The sequence below is a fragment of the Triturus cristatus genome, chromosome 3_1, assembly GCF_964204655.1.
Source record: "Triturus cristatus chromosome 3_1, aTriCri1.1, whole genome shotgun sequence".
NCBI classification, from domain to species: Eukaryota; Metazoa; Chordata; class Amphibia; order Caudata; family Salamandridae; genus Triturus; species Triturus cristatus.
The window spans coordinates 493773955-493791954 of NC_140583.1; the positions used below are offsets into that span (position 1 = coordinate 493773955).

The following is an 18000-nucleotide window of genomic DNA, read 5'->3' on the forward strand; positions in this document are numbered from 1 at the left end:
GCTATTCACCAAGTTCATAGTCCCAGATGAAGGAGGCTGCAACATTAAACCCAAGAGGCTGCTAGCATTGATGTCAAGTTCTCCACAAAGTCCAGATCAGTCTAGGCTTTGAATCATTAGAGCCACTCGGCACACCCTCCCCCAGGGCCGGCTTTAGGGCAGTGCGACTGGTGCGGCCGCACTGGGCGCTGACCTGGGTAGGGGGCGCTGACCTTAGAGGAGAGCGCTGTGCTTAGCAATAATTTATGATTTCCAAATACCTTCTGCAGAGGTCCTTGTGCATCCAGATTTCAGGCAGCACTCAAAATGTTAAGATAACTCTTGTGAATAATGTTCCTGTTAGAGAGGGAGGTGAGTTTTGTCTAATGGCATAAAGTAGCACAGAGGGTTAATACGCCTTATAGCTTGGTTGATTACTGCTTTTGTCACAGAGATTCTTATGTTACCGCAATACATAAGATACATCCCTACTATAGAACAGTGACTATTACAAACTGTCATCAAAGAGCTGCATGCAAACTGCATAAAATAGTTAGGACGTTATGGTCTAGTCCCAGTGTTGCTAAAAAGGGTTAGTTTGGGTAGATATATATTCTTATTAGTAAACCCAGCCTTTACCAGTGCTTTAAAACAAATTAAATGTATGTGAGAGAGGGGCTATGGAGAGATGAGAGACACTTTTGCCCAGTGGTAGTCAAGGAATCTGAGGAGGAGGTCATGGGGGGGTGCCAAAAGTGACTGTCGCACCGGGCACCGCCAGCACTAAAGCCGGCCCTGCCCTCCCCTGGACGAGAGCACACAGTGTGGGAGTACCAGAAACTGCAGACTGCTGAGCCCGTGATGAGGAGGAGGCAGAGCGCAGACTAGCACACAAGGATTGCAAAAATACTCCTTAGTGACACATCGGTCCCCTTCTCCAGCGTTTTCCAATGGATGAGAGCAGTTCAAGACTAAAGTACGATGGTGGCTTGCGAAGAGCGCCTTCCTACGGAAGCCTGAGTGCCCCCTGCTTGCACCCTACTTGAGGTAAAGTACTGGTGTAACTTTCAGGCCATGAACCTCCAGTGTTCCCAAATGCAGAAACATGCGCCCTATGGCCAACTGCGAATTCTCTTCAGAGAAGGGCAATCAGCTGGGCTGCAGTTTTATTAATAATGCAGGTCTATGCCACACCCTGAAACTTACACTGCTGTTGATAATAAATAAATAAATACATTGAGTCAAACATGCTTTCAACAGCCTGCCTTCGTAGTTAGGTGAGCAGAGAGAAAGAAAGACAACAAGAGCAAAAGAGAGAACAAAAAAAATAAAAATACAAGGAACAAAGGGAGAAAACAAAGAAAGCAAGAAACAGCCAAAAAAAAAAAATCCAGAAAGAAAACAAGCATTGGAAATGCCAAATGGTCTGGGGCTTTAATGTACTGCACAGTGCTCACACAAAAAAACATTTATCTTGCTTTCGCAAGGACACACATATCATCTTGCACTTATACAGGCAAAACTGCTCATCCTGCATTCACATGGTTCAACGTACGCCTATAGCAGCAGAACCCTCATCCAGCCCTCCTACAGGCTGATTTCCCACCTTGCACTCACACAGACAAACTGCTCAGTATGCGCTCACACAGGTCTTTGTCTTAATTAGATTTAGGTGACTTTAATATAATGTTCTGCATTTTTGTCAATTGCAGCCCTGATGAAGGGCAATATGTTCGAGCGAAACAAGTTTGCTATATTTTAATAAATCAATTAGAAGGAAAATAAAGAATTGGATTCTATCATCACTACTTCAAGACGTGTTAAGCTTTATTTTCTAGACTCATGAATTAGTTGCCCCTACTTATGTTGTATTTTCTAAAATAGTGGGTTGTTGGACAGCTATCTCAAGGAGGTGAACAATTGTGCTGAATGAAATGAAACCGGAGCTTACTGGTGGTAAGGTGGTTCATTTCTCTGCTGTCTGGTACTCACCCTGTACTCACATTGGTACACCTCTCAACGTGCAGTGACACGACCCTGCACACATTGTGCTCACAAAGGCAGACAGTTTCCCTTGCACTTCGACAGGCAGCCTGCTCAGCTTGCACTCACATGGGCAGGCTACTTGCCTTGCGCCTTCTTCCAGAACTCTGACGGGTGCACCACTTCAATCAGACATTCACACCTCTCACACAATGATCAAGAGAGCTGAAAGAGTCATGAGTGAACACCACAGAGTGTAGGAACTTCTGGACCTAGCAAGCTCTCCCTACCATTACTTTTACAAGCGGAACACTTAGGAGTGACAGTCACCCCTAGCAGGGAGAAATGGGGAAAGCACAGTGGGAACTCCCAAAACTCCCAACCTGTTTGCAAGGATGGGGCCCAGTAGATATCTAACTGCCAGAATCTAGCCACCTAGAGCGACAAGCCATCAAAAAAGGCAGTGTTCCCCACAGCCTCATACAATCAAGATGTATACACTACTTTAACTCGGTGCCCAGTGAAATCAGATTTGAAGTCTATAAGTGAAAAATACATTTGCATAGCACACTTTTAGACACAGTTGGTCTCTATCGGCAGCTCTTAACCTAGTTTACCTTTTTATACCTAGCTGAAAAATATTCTGGTACAAATCTCAATACCCAGACTCGTGACAGAGTTCCAAAAGATACATTCTGCACCATCAACCAAAGTCCACCCATATTAGGCTGGGGCTTAAGTCGTGTTACCTACTGTACCCACATAACCTGGCCATTCAAGGGTATTTAGATGGGATTATAGCTTTCCCTATTCCCTGCCAAAGAGGGCAAAAGTAGGAATAGGGATCAAGGAAGCACTGTGCACAAGGGAGGACAGTGAGCCCTAGCTTGCATTGCATTTCCGTGGTGGTCATTGGCCTCCAGCAACCATACAACTGACAGGCATCGTTTTTACGCATTGAGTACATATTGCAACCAAAAATAATTTTATTTTACTCCGATTCCTGGCCTATCTTTAGTGTTATCATCCTACATGCAGGGTCCATTCTATAGTCCTTATGCCTCCTGGACACTCGCCAAATCCCATCTTGCACACAGAAACCCTCCACTGCATTCACAGACCAGAAAACACTAATAGGACTCACTGTACTGACACCCAAAAGTCACCCATTAATAAAAATACCACTTTGTCTTCTGCCAAGAATCGATCAAAGAACAGGACCCTTTCTCTAACGCTGAAACCGAAATCACTGTCTACTGCCCTTATTGCAGTGGAGTCAAAGCATGACCACTTGTGCACCATGCGCCAATTCAATGCAACACCCACTACTGCTGCCCTAAACTGGAAACAACAACAATAAAAAACAACACCAAGGCCACCTTATCAGATTTCGTCAGGAGACAATGTTATTAAGCCCATCAAAATCTTACAAGAGTAAAGAACAATACTTACTTTGGAATTAATGATTAAGCAAACAACAAATGTACCTTGACAGTCACTGATATTAAGAATGATTAGTGGCAATAGCCATAGAACATTCTTGAATATATAACATTTAATTCATCATGATCATGTTCAGTGCCCAAGTGATCACAAAGAGCGGAAGAATTTAAGAAAACAATGGTGTGCTTAATAACGAAAGGAAATTGACTATATGATTATTATCAGGGGCACTTGAATTATGCGGCAGGAGATGGCCACATTATGCTGCAGGTTTGAGTAAATTATTTGGTATGAAATGGCAAATTATGCGGCATAATGCAACACTTTTTGTGATAGTATTACTTCATTCGTTTGCAATTTCTACACTTGCTAATACTGTCTGAACATTGGCTGCACCAAATTAGTAGGAGTTTAGCACCCAAATATAGCAAAAGGCAACATAAAGGTGACCAATCAAGGATAGCAAAGGGGCTTCCACTGCATAGCAGCACGTGTTGCTGCGTTTTTAGTACCTTTTGAACCGTTTGAGCTAGAGAACATTTTTTTTTTCTAAATCTGCAGATTATGCAGCAGATGATGTATTTTGTGGCAAATGCGGCGAATCTATAATTATGCGAAAAATGCCAGGTCAGCAAAATCGCTTCATTCCAGAGGCCCTGATTATTATGTTGTTTGTACAGATTGAATCTTAAATATCCCAGAGGTTATTAAGTTAATTCAAGTAAGGTCCAATTTCCCAAAACGTTGACAGCGTTTCGGCCTATAGTAGTTTAAATATTCATCATCAGGGCAGGAGATTAAAGAGCACTAGATAAAGTAGATAAATTTGGAAGTGAGGTTTGGTCCGAAAGCAGGTACAATTAGTATGGAGGATTATTAAGTGTATAGCGAGGAGAAAATTAGGCTAATTAATTAGTGCACCCAGAGGACCCTTACCAAGAAGGAATGGAAGTGGGAGTTACTTACAGGAATAACAATAAACCCAAGGTTGCTGTTCTTTTACAGTGTCAGAAGATTACCTATGATAAAGAATCTGTGTGTTTGAGGAAAGAAATGAACAAAATGAAAAAATGTTTGCTTATGTTTGATCAGTTGAGCACTGAGCACAGTCATGATGAAATAGATGTTCTATATCAAAGTGTGTTCTAAGACTCTTGTTACTGGTAAACTTTCTTCATCTTCCTACTTGAATTCATGTTGATAATTCATATGAATACTTGTCATGGTACATTTATTGTGTGCTTAATTTTATTATTCCACAAGGAACCATTGTTTATTACTTCCTTGATTGTCCCTGGTTCCAGGTGATTAACAGGCAGCCACTGTTCTTTAAGTATCTCCAAAATCTCGGAACAAAAATGTTAATTAAGTTTTAATGACATTTTTGTGCCATTTTGCATAATAGTCAGTGCTTGGTCCAGTAGATCCATAGGTTGTTTGCTCTAAAAGGAATGCGGGGGTTTGAACCAGTGCGCACAGCTGCGAGGGTGCCTTATGATAGGATATACTTTGGAAAAGCTATTATGATCCCAAAATCAATTTGGCAGAAGGCGGCGATCACACATCAACATAGCTTCCCTGGCCTCCTTCTTCCGCCTGCCTTGGGGTTGGACTGAGCTATATTCGCGGTCATCCTCAACTGCAAAGGGCATAGCATTGTGGCCAGTGGGTGAAAAGGACTTATCTGATGCTGAAAAGAAATTCCTCAAATAAAAATAATCACAATTGCTTCCAGGCAGGACAAAGCTAGTCCCCATCCTGTGGACACACCTGAGAAGAACCCGCGCAATGTGCTGCTTCTCCTCAATCGAGTATCCCGTCCAGTCTTTCTGCACCTGGTGGAAGAGCTCCTCCTTCAGAGAATAGCTGTTGTCCTTGGGGTTCAGTCTTCCAACCTGAAAGGAGTCGCAAGATTACCAAAGGTTGATTTGAAAAAATTACAGAGTGCACAAGTGTGAATGTGATTGAGTGTGTGACTGCATGTGTGTCTGGTCATGGCACAAGTTTGCTCACCTTCCCAAACGTTTAACCATTCAAAACAGGAGGAAACCCCTACCTTGCTTAACCTATCTCTCCATACCTGCCCAAGGGGATCACCCTAGCGTGTTTAAAGGACTCTCACCCACTGGGACTCCAAGTGGCTTCTTAATCATAGCGTCCTCGTCAGATACCTAGTGTATCCAGACGGGCTCAACATTGGTAGACAAAGGAGCTTTGCTTATTAGGTGGGATCCTAGATTTAAAATACTCTAGCCTGTCCTGGGGGTTAATTTTATTTTAAAGAAGCCAATAACAGTGGGGATGCACTAAGGAAATTAGTATCCTCTGTGTCCCTGGGTCAACATGTTTCAGCCATCACACAAATGCCTCACCGGGCTAGTTGTCTTTCATGAGGACCTTGCAAGGATTCCATTAGTATCCTATTTCTGTGCATTTAATTGTGAAGCTTCTATTCACCATAGTCATACATACCGACCCCTTTGGTCTCTATGTACACATTTCTCTGTTGGGATGAGAGAGACAGAGATATATTAATCAAACACAACATCATTAAATATATCCGTCTGTCCTTACACGTTTTCAAATGATCACTGTGATCATTTCACATCAAGCATGGCCCGTGTGTGAGCAGTACTAATTGTTAGTCTCCATTACAGTTAGTCTAAAAAGTTTGGCATACTCTGCATGCACTAGGTTGGTGTAGTGTGCAAGTTATTATCCTTACCAATATATTGCATGTACTGCACTAATCATGCATATAAAGTGTAAATTTGACCTTTTATGCCCCACTTGCTGGGAAGTGACCATTGATGAAGTAAGTGGAGCATAAGGGGGGGGGGGCTTTGATGGGTCCTTGGACTAGGAGAACCTAGACTAGGACAGTCTTATGGATGGTCTTTTACCTATATGTTAACAGAGTTTGACTACCAGGTCCACCTGTTGCTTTGGAGCTCTAAATAAGAAGCTAAGAAGAAAGGGTAACGAGCAAAAAATAACACTTTATATGCACGATGAGTGTAGCACATACAATATCTTGGTAATCTCAAGGATAATACGTGCACACTGTATACCAACCTAGTGCATGCTGAGTATGTGCACATTATTAGAGAAACTGTGATGGAGACTAACACTTGTACTGCTTACACACTGGTCCCACTTGATGGGAAATGATCACAGTGATCAGATGGAGACATGTGTAAGGATAGGCATGGATATAGGTATATGTAATGATGTTGTGCTTGATTAATTATCTCCGTCTCATAATAGAATGCACACAAATAGGATGCTAACAGGATCCGTGCGAGGTCCTGACGAAAGCAAACTAGCCTGATAAGGCATTGGTGCGATGGCTGAAACACGTTGACCCAGGGATACAGAGGATACTAATTTCCTTAGTGCATCCCCACCTGTTTGGACTCTGCAAGGGTGCCCATTGAAAATAAAATAAACCCTCAGGACACTCTAGACTATTTTAATCTAGGATCCCACACAATAACCAAAGCTCCCTTAGATACCAAGGTTGAGCCCATCCAGATACACTAGGTATATGGACGAAGACTATGATGAAGAAGCCTCCGGTTGTTTTTTTAACACGTCTTGTAATTACAGCCACCTGGTACCCAGCAAAGATTACACTTATACAATCAGTAACCCATTCTCAGGCAAATTAAGGGCTAGAAGTAAAAGAATCTGTACAGTTGCAACCACTCCAATTCGTAGTTTGTGACTGCAAAACTGCTTTTTCTGATGTACTAACCCGATTTTAGGATTTGGTGAACGTTTAACAGCTCTTAAAATGGGACTGCAACCCACAGTGATTTTGTATGTGGAAGGGGCGTGTACTGGGTGTCCCTGCTAAATACCGAATTAGTATGCAACGTATCAATGTTTAGCGACTGTAATCTAGTTGCAAAACATTGAAAAGTTACAGACTCCCGAACTAGAGTGGTAACGCATTCACAAATGGGAAGGAATCAGCAATATTTGTCTTAATGCAAAAATAGAGTGTGTGCAGGATGGAGGATGGATGCATGCTTCACACAGAGAACAATACCACCCTCTTAGTCTTCCTGCTCTTCCCCTTTGTTTCAGAGTCTGGAAAGGATCGATACAGCTTCCCATCAGAGATGGCCTGGAGGGCTCACCCAAGCCACTGCACGTAAACAGAAGCTACTAGGATCTCACATTCCATCCTGAGAAGTGGAAAGTGAGCCCAGCGTGAATGTTTGAGATGTGCCATGCACTGCACAGTGAATGAACAATTGATCTCTTCACCTAGCCCTGCATCACTAACAATTACAAAAAATATGCATTGTAAAAATCTACTTAGTTCAGTGTTATCTGCTTTGGGGATTGCGATCTTTTGTGCGGGAGACGACCTTTACTACGCGGGCGTTTCACCGCGGTAGGTTTACAACGCGGGCTTTACAACGCAAGTCGTTTCAACGACTTGCGCTGGAGGGCGCTGTAAGCTAAGGAATAGTACGATTTACTATCCAACACCTTCCCTACTGTACGTAGACTGGTGTTGGAATAGTAAATCGTACTATCCCTAAATCCAGCGCAAATCGTTGAAACGACTTGCGTTGTAAAACCCGCGTTGTAAGGTACCGCGATCAACATGATCGCGTAGTATCGTCATACATTCCTTTTGTGATGACATTCTCTGTAGGCCCCTTTAAACCTTAGACGTCCTACGCACATCTACTCAAAGAGTAAAGGCCTGTTTGATGATTTCCACTTTCAGTTGCAGATTGTTTACTATGATTACTGATGACAAGTGGGTCTGAGCTTTCTCTCGTTTGAGACCCCCACAATTTCCCACTCTGGGTAACCCATTCTGATGTTCGCCATCTGTTCGCGGTCTGCCTTATGTTTCAAGGAGTATACACAGGGCTAAGCGATGTTAAAGCCTATCTTGTGTTTTGGAAATGTATCCAGGTAAATCACCTGTCCCACTTTACTTCGTGCAGGTAACGGTCCACACAGAATTTCCAGGAGTTTTCTAGGGACATATATCATTTGCCGTGTGTTTAGTAGAGGTTAGCTAAAACAAGTCCTAGCTCAACAGCTACCCTTGTATTTCTTGGATTTTCTCTATAGTCAACCTTGTGTCTCTGAGAGTTTACCTGTGGGCTGTGAGGGGAAGCCGTGCAAAAACAAACCCCAGGCCCGGAATGGATCTTCATAATGTACACAAAGCTTCTTAGGAGTGTGGTTTCTCACCAGCTCTAGCACAGGGGATAGGTCTGCTCTGTCCTTCAGGTTGATATTGGTCTTTTCCAGTCGCAGGAGAAGGTCTGCTTTACGGTGAGGTTTCAGTGCAAGCTGGTGGACCAGCCATTCCCGCAGAGGTCTCTGCTCACTAGTAGTGTAGTTGCATTTCTTGGCAGCCGGAGTCAAGAACACAGGCGGTGGCTTCTCGGGAGGTGAGCAGTCCATTGAAGAGTCCGACTTGTTCTGCATTTTTACACCTTTACCTAAAAATACACATCCAAGCAGATTTACTATGTTCACCAACATTACCACAGACGTAAAATGTCAGCATAGAAATAATCCCATGATCTAAAGTTACAAAACAGCGTCTACTTTTACAAAATCTGCACACTAAGGTTTTTTCTTTTTTGTCTGAGGCATGTTGGAAGCAGGTAAAGACACGATCACAGATCACGTAGACAACTTCTAAGAATTGCTAGGTGTGGTTTGGACATAAACTTGGCAAAATGACTCACAATGAGATGCAACAGAAATGATCGTCAAATAAAGACATCCACATACATATTAATGGAAATAGCAAATATGTGAGGTCTCGTCGACGCCCTCGAACAGCTTCTAGCTTATGTATATCCAAATGATTCAGTTCCCTTTGTGTGGCACACAAGAAAACATACTCACTCACTCACCAACATCTGCAAGAAAACACCCAGACTATCAAGAGCGGGACCAAAAGGCCTCACAGCCACCGTAACACACAAAGAATCAGCCAGAAAGTCTCTTCAGTGGGCACTTGTAAGTGGCCGGAAAAAACAAGGCATACAAGGTTCATTTAGAGTGGGGTTTAGGGGACACATAATGGTGGCCAAGAGTACTCCGCTCGTCATGGGTACCAAGTTAATGGTTCCAGATATATTCAGAAGCTGTACTCTCAAACCAATTCGCAAAGGCTTGGAGTTTGCAAGAAGGTTGGCTCAGTGTAACTGAAAAACGCAACACCCCTTACATGAACAAAAATTTACGTTTTCTCGGCATTTGTCGATACGTCACATTCCTGTAATGTAAGAGGAATTCTATTCACAATGATCAGGATTTGTAAAACTTCTTCACCCATTGGTTCCTGCTTAGCCTTGAGAGATCCCACTTTGAGTTACGAAAGCATGCTAGTGTAGGCATCAGGATCCCCTAAACTTGTGCACCCTGACGTATTACGTCAACAGCACAACCATAGGTGTTAAACTTCTATTTCATGAAGCAATGTATACCCAAGATAAGGCACCTTATAGTGTGTCACAATATAGTAAATTAAGCAAGAACTGACTGAATGATGGGATTCTAGAGCAGGAATAGAAATTTTAAAGAGTTATTATAAAAATTCAAAAGGTGGGATATAGAAATTATAAATGCAAATAAAGGCTCTTAGCAAGTAGAGCAATACAGGGTGATGTAAAAAAAAAATCAGAAAAATGTAAAGTCCCAAATGAGCAGCAAATTCAATAAGAAAACGGATAGCATCCGAAAATCATCAGGAATGCTCTGGCTTGCCCCCAAATTCTGTGGGCTATGTACAGTTTTCTTGCACAGGAACTCATCAAAATTATCATAGTGTGATAAAACAAATCAGAGCAGAGTTCTATGAAACGTCATTTTGTCTTTGCATCTAAGCACTATCCCACTATAAGGCTATTGATTCTTCCCACTCTATACTAATGTCATCCGGAGATGGCAGGACAAACTGTCGTGAGGGTTTGTGGGTGCCAGCGGACGTTGCTAAGTTAGCATTAGTTTGTGCGTTGCATCACCGCCATCTTGCCGCTTTTGCACATGACACTACATGCCTTGGTTCCCGTAAACACTTTTGCTCGTGCTGCTTCACATGGGAACTGTCTGCCTTTCACTATTTCTGTTGTGCTCGGAGTTCTCTTCTGTACTTCGTGTTCAAGGCCAGAAAACAACTCCACTGGTTAATCGGCTTTGGTCCGTCCCACACACATACACATAACATGGAACACAGCTGCGCTTCTCACTTTCTGGGTGCTTTTAATATTGCACGGAATGCGAGTTAACAACACTTGGACAAAACCTTTCCAGAGGAAGAGATGTGCTTGTCCGGAGATATAAATCCTATCATCTATGACTTGAGGTAGGAGGTTCTGCTGTCCAAGCCCAGAGGACTTCCACTGATATAATAAACGTAGCTTGTAGCACGGGGAGGGTGGTAAAGCGCTAAAAGGGTTAATCCACTGTCATTATAATATGCTATTCCCGTTCGTATTATATGGAATTGTAACCATGCTGAATATATTGTTTTTATGCATTTCTTTGCTAGTGTTAGCACGTGTACTGCATTACAGAGCATGTTAGTTGAAATAAACGTTTTAAACTATACGGTGTCTCTGGTTACTCACATTGTGAACAGGTATGAGTATCTAAGCGAAAAAGTGTCTTGTTCCCACGAATTCTGAGATGCCCTGAGTCACATGTTCTAGGATATCCAATCATTGGTAGCTCTGCTGTAGTACGGAGAACAAATGGGATACTATAGCTAGCCGGATAGGGGTTCTGGGCATTGAGCCGTGTTTTTGGTACACCACAATACACCGAAGTCCTGGTTTCCTGTAGGGGTGGGCGGAATTTGCGTAATCGCGTTACGCAAATCTCCGCGAAACGGTAAAAAATCTCCACGAACATGCAGAAATTCCGCGAACACGCGGAATTGCTTGTTCGCGATGCTTTTTTCCTGTTCACAGTTGCTGTTTGCGTGCTCGGGGAGAAATATCTCGCGAACACGCATTTTGAGACCGCGAACAAGAAAAAAATTTGCGAAGTCGCGGAAAGCAGAATTTTGGGCAATTCTGCGTTCTCCGCGGAACGCGAAATTACCGAAATTCCGCAAATTCCACGAGCGGAACGGAATTTGCCGCCCAGGCCTAGTTTCCTGTGCATAGTTCTGTATATGTGCAGAATCCCTGTAACATGGCGCACCTAACGTTTGGTCTGGTACTTATTTATGAGGCACTTTAGTAGTTCAGTACTTGTTCACAATCCCCTCGCCTCGGTTTCCGGAAAACATTGGTGACGGTTTACCTGCCTATATTGTCGCTTTGATAGGTGATTCAAGCTTGAAATTTACAAAAGGTATCGTTCGTATTTTGAATTATGACCCAACATTGTCTTGCCGCCTTTTTCCTTAGTGTTTTCTTTTTCGAGTTTCTATATGGAAGTTGAAATCGCGGCGCACAACCGCTTGGCGGTCCGTCAGCATTTGCAAGCATGTGGAGTGCCAGATGCTGGTGTCAGTCTGATCTTTGTGGTCCAAGCCGACCCAGTCTACACATATGAAGTGTTTTATTCCTGGGTGAAATTTCCAGCAATCGAGGGAGCGGAAAATGTATGGCATAAATACAACCACTCCGCCCTTCCTGCTGTGTATCGGCCATATAGAACTCTAGAGGTTCCGTTCATGGCATGGCAGCATCGCATTTGGTTTGATGGCACCCTTCTCGTACCCCTTACACTGGTCATGTCTGGCCCACTGTCGACTGATTGGGCCACTTGGCCCATGTTGGCGGGTTTCACGCCGCATCTACGGCATTTAACGTGCGATGTAGCGGCCCTCCGTCTCATGCACACTACACTAATCCATGTGTATAGAGCATTGGTTCAGTACGTGAACCGCAACATCCAGGCGGGAGCACCTGGCGTTGCACAGCAACCAGCTGGTGCTGGCGGTGTTACTATTAGCCCCATAATGGTTAATTTGGTTATGGGCAAGCCCCCCCCACATAAGGACGATTTACCTTATTGGCTTGCTGAGAAATTTGTCCAGCTGGATGCGGTGTTTCCATATACCACTCCTGTGGAGAAGCACCAAATTTTGATAATTAGTTTGCAGAAAGACTTAGTACCCGAAGTCACTGATTGTGAGAGTTGGGGTAAAATATTTGCGGCAGTTTATGCAAAGTGTTTTGGCACACCATCCATGACAGTACTTCCCTCTGTAATAAAACGTGTTCAAGATGAACACGGACAGGAGGCGGCAGTCGAATTGGGGATGAGGTTAGTTGGAGCATATGACGTGGTGGCTGATCTAATCCTTGCTAATGTTCAGGGTGATGCAGTCAACTTTCAGGTGTCTAATGCTTTGGCGCTTGTCCCATATGTGGACAAGCCCCGCCAATTACCTACAATTATTGCCCAGGCATATAAAACAGTTGGGCATAATAGTTTGGGTGTTAAGCCTTTTGCTAAAGTGCCTGCACAACCACAAGCACAGCGGACGTCTCAAAATGATCAAGGAGGCCGTCCACAATTCCCTAAAAAGAATTGGAAGAATAACAAACAGGGGAAAACACAACAAAAGCAAGGGGGACGGGCACCGTCCCCTACGCCTTTGGTCTCAGAACACACTTATGAACTGCGTGACCGCGCGAGAATTAAATCTCCTGATCGATTTCAGGTTCCTGATACGCGTTCTCCTCGTTCTTCACAGGAAGCATCAGGCTCATATGGAGGTGATCGCCAGGAGCGCGGAGGAGGTCGAGGTGCCCCGCAGGGACGTGAGCAGCCACGGGCTGGTGACAAAAAGGGAAAACAAGAAGACTTTCCTCGTCCGCGCCCCCCTTTTCAAAAGAAAAAAGTGGCCGCTTTAACTGCGAGGTATGCCACGGACAGTGAGGACCCAGCTCCGGAATCAAACATGGGCACTAACGCTGCTAGACAGCGCAGCGGAGGTTACAGTAGTGCGGCAAGCACTGCATCCATTTCTGGAGGCAAAAGCAACTGAATCTTTCATCACAGTTGAAACTGCTGACACCCGAGTGGCTCCCCCTGACAGACTATATGACATTAGTATTCTCATAGAAGGTGACAAAAAACGCATTATCAAAGGTTTTTGGGGGAAAATCTGACTTCTTCATATGACATGCTGTTAGCAGAGGCAGACTGGCCCCCGCCTTTTGTTCTAGCAGTTCCGAGAGGGGAGGAGGTAATCCTCCCTACTTTTTCCACACAGTGTCCCGAAGGAGCATGCGCAACATTTTGCAGAACAGTGGGCATCAGCGCTTGCGCCGGCTTTATACCGTACTCAGGTGGGTTGGGATACAACATCTCCCCATCACCAGATTCCATTGCGGTCCATGCCACAGGCACAACCCCAATAATCCATCTGTAGGGAAGCAAAGGCTCCTGTAGCGGAAATACTAGACAAATTGGAGTATCAAGGGGTAATTGAGACATGCGTGTCACCGATGAATAACCCTCTTTTTATCGTGTCCAAGCCAGATGGGTCGTACCGCATAATTTTGGATTACCGACATTTGAACTCTCATTGTCGAACGAATGCGGTACAGAATACCCATAGTTCAGCCCTATTGGACAGTCTAGTTCGGAAAAAATGTAAAACAACACTAGATATATCCAATGGCTTTTTTAGCCACAACCTGTCCCCCTTGTCAAGTCAGTGGACAGCCTTTACACACGGCGGCAAACAAAAACATTTTACAAGATTGGCGATGGGCTATAAGAACAGCCCGGGTGTTTTCGCCGCACGTGTAGTCTCATTGTTAGACACAATCGACCCTGATGCATATTCGTATGTAGATGACATTTATCTTACGGACGACAAATTATACACGCATCTTTGTCGTGTGGACCGCATCATTCTGGAGTTTGCGGACTACGGTTAATTTTGCAAAATCACACATTGTTGAATTCGCAGTGTTGCTCTTGGGCTACGAGCTCAATAATGAAGGACACGGTTTGGCACCGCACTTCCTAGAGAAGTGCGCACGTTTGCGTCCTCCTACAACCCTGAAAAAATTACAATCTTTGCTGGGTTTCTTGAACTTTGGTTGTACTTATGTACCAGAGTATGCCCAGCGTATCAAGCCTTTTTATGCTTTGATACAACCAACATTTGCAGAAGCATGCTGGCTTCCGGAACATACAAATATGTTGCATAAATTGTGGCATAATACAACCACTCCGCCCTTCCTGCTGTGACAATTAATAAAGTTGGTGAGAGGTTGATTCCCAACGCGGACCGCAGGCTTACACTGATCATCGCAGCACACGAGGGCAAGGCCTCGGCGCATGCTGGTGTGTCTGCTACAGTCAGTATCTTGCAACAACGTTACTGGTGGTGTGGCTTATATAAACAAACACGTACTTATGTACTTTCTTGTGAGATTTGTCAGCAAATCAAGCAGTCTACTGTGACCTGGCCACCACAAACACAGTTATGCATATCCAATAGACCATTTGCATGTGTTTATTTGGATCACTGCGGTCCATTTTCTTCCGATACTGCATATAAATACATTTTAGTTGCAGTTGATTCGTGCACACATTTTCTATGGGTCTGGCCACAACGCAGCACTGACGCTCGAACTGTAGTCAGGGATTTGCACGTCTTTGTGGGAATTTTTGCAGTGGACACCTTACATTCGGACCAGGGTCCGGCGTTTGCCTCTAAGGCGTACAAAGAATCCATGAGGTCTTTGGGGGTGCAGGTCAAATTTTCGTCTCCATACCGGCCTGAGGACAATTCCGTTGTGGAGCGAATGAACTGTGACTTAAAGCAATCCTTAACAGCTAGGGTCCTAGGCACTGGCAGGAACTGGCTCGCCCATTTGTACAGCATACAACGTGCACTTAATAATCTCCCTAGAAGACCTCTGGGTGGGCGGACCCCTTGTGAATTGCTCTTTGGCATGAAAATGTTTGTGCCAGACCTTGATGGTCTAGACTTGGTGGCTGCTGCCATCCTTTTTGACGTAGATAAACATTGTGTTGTATTACAGACCTTACAAGAGACAGTCTAGCAAAAGACCATTTACCTGCCACCGCGGATGGTGCACTGCAGATTCCAGTGATCGGCTGGCTGCCTAAAGTTGGAGAACTGCTCAGTGAGAAGGTGGAGAACAAAAAAAGAATTTGGTCCATCCTATCGAGCTCCGGTTCCAGTCTGGGCATGCTGGGAACTCATACAGTTATTTTACCTTCACTTCCAGGATGATGCAAAGACAACAGATATGTCTTAATTGACAATGTCAAGCTATACCATCTGGTCGATTCTGAATGGGTTGCCTCTATCTTCATCGTACGCCACTATTCCAGGAAATCCTGACACTGCCATAGGATGTTGCTAATCCTTTGCTGGTCCAACAATCCTCAGCTGCTAATGAGGAACCAGAATATACTTACCCTACCAGTGAATCTTTGCCTGGGTTGAATGCTGCAGCCAGGAACAAGTCGCTTTTTTCCTTTGACTCTCATTCAACATCGACTTTATTGTCCCAGAAAAACGTTTCTCTCACTTCTGCCAGTGAGACCTATGTCCTGCAGGTGGCTAATACAAGAACAGAAGTTCAAGCACGTTTAAAGACTGACCTCCCACAACATTTTGGTTTGCTAATTCATTCTATCTTCAATGCTTCGCATACAACTGGGCTGGCTCATTTTTTGAAAACTGTGGGCTCTGGCCTTGTAACATCTTTTCAAACTACTTTTGGTGTGATCCCGGCTTTCATTCATTCTATTTTTTCCAGCGTCTTCGGTAAGGTTGTCACTAATACTCATTTTAGCAGCCGGGGTCTTCCTAGTGATTTGCCTGCTCCGAAATGGCTGCCCCTCTTGTGGTCGTACATAACCCGGCCCGGCTGCAGCTGCTTCGTAGCCACATGCTTCAGTGCCACGGTACCTTGACACTGGCCACTAAGCGTGGCTTATAACCTGTCTTTCCACTTTCCATGGTACACTTGCGTGCAACCAGTTTTCTTCTGCTTGGAATGTCCTTTTCAATGGGCTTTGGATCTCTGCCTCACAAATACAGCGTCTCCTGACCCGGACTTTGCCTTACTGATTGGCCCACTAGAGTCTCATGAGCAGGACTGTTCCAGTATGGGTTTGATAGCATGTGCGGCTGCGCTAGGAGTACTAAGCTCAGTGGGACATCGGTGCAGCAGCACGTGATTTCCTGCAACAAAGTTACATTGAGTACCATGCAAGTTGCCCACCGATGGTGCTGGAAGCACCCATCGCTAATGAGCAGGTTTGCTCCTTTGAATTACTTAACTGGATGGCGTCTACATTTTCAGACGATGACAATGATTTCCTGTTGGAAGCTGTCACCACTTTTTGCACTTACACGCTAAGGGATTGATAAGAACAGGCCGCCCAGACATTTTTTTTTATGTTTGTTTTTCCTTTCTATTACTTTTTTTAATACCCTACCAGAAGGATATATATACTTTTTTTTAAAACAGAACTATACCATATTTCTCACCCTATTGACATTCTTCACTTCCAAGTCGCATAAGCTCCTGTTGCTCAGACTTTTTGAACTCTGTGTTCTGCTTCGATCACTGTGCGTAGGACTGCCCAAGGGGAGGGTGTCGTGAGGGTTTGGGGGTGCCAGCAGACGTTGCTAAGTTAGCATTAGTTTGTGTGTTGCATCACCGCCATCTTGCCGCTTTTGCACACAACACTACATGCCTTGGTTCCCGTAAACACTTTTATAGTGTCTCTGGTTACTCACATTGTGAACAGGTACGAGTATCTAAGCGAAAGAGTGTCTTGTTCCCACAAATTCTGAGAGGCCCGTGTCGCATGTTCTAGGATATCCAATCATTGGTAGCTCCGCTGTAGTACGGAGAACAAATGGGATACTATAGGTAGCCAGATAGGGGTTCTGGGCGCTGAGGCGTGTTTTTGGTACACCACAATACACCGAAGTCCTGGTTTCCTGTGCATAGTTCTGTATATGTGCAGAATCCCTGCAACAAAACTAGTTACAATAACAGCAGAAAACTATTGTGACGGAATGCAGAACAGTGAGCTAGCAGAAGTGCAACATTACTGTGTGCATTTTGGGAAGTTTTCTTTGAGAAGAGCATGAACAATGTCAATGGAAAGACACAAACATGACTGCTTGACTGTGTGCTGCAGAAATGATAAACTGTTACATTTAGGAGGAGACATCTATGTTGAGCAAGATGGCACTTAGGCCTAGCAAAACATAACCCATGAAAACGTTAAACAAGACATAACAAATTTCTTTCAAATGGAATGGCAGTATGTCAGCGTGTATATGTAAATTCGAGAGTAAATCCACATTCTGCAAGTTGTTATTAATGCACAAAAATATAAAATGCACAAAAAACTTTAACACCAGTCCAAAGAAAGGGAGAAAACCTTTCTCCAGTGAAGTCGGTTATAAACTGACTTCTTTAAACTAAACTTTGCCCTTTCAAGGAGCTCCATAAACGTTATGTTATGAAATAAGTTGCTAGCTGCTAGCAGAGTGCTGAGAGTCAGTTTGTAAGATGTTGCTCTTAAGTAATGTCTGTTATGTGCTGGGTGGGGGTCTTTTGAGGATAT

The 18000-nt window shown here is 44.0% G+C and overlaps 1 protein-coding gene across 1 annotated transcript in view; it reads right to left on the bottom strand.

The window, feature by feature from the left end:
• Nucleotides 1–18000, bottom strand: part of ELL3 (elongation factor for RNA polymerase II 3) — a 250716-nt gene that overhangs the window by 68510 nt on the left and 164206 nt on the right. Inside the window, exons 5-6 of the mRNA XM_085644350.1 lie at nt 8632–8885; nt 5176–5300 (exon numbers count right to left, since the gene is read on the bottom strand). Of these exons, the coding sequence (XP_085500476.1) occupies nt 5176–5300; nt 8632–8885 (379 nt within the window). The remainder of the gene's footprint in view (nt 1–5175; nt 5301–8631; nt 8886–18000) is intronic.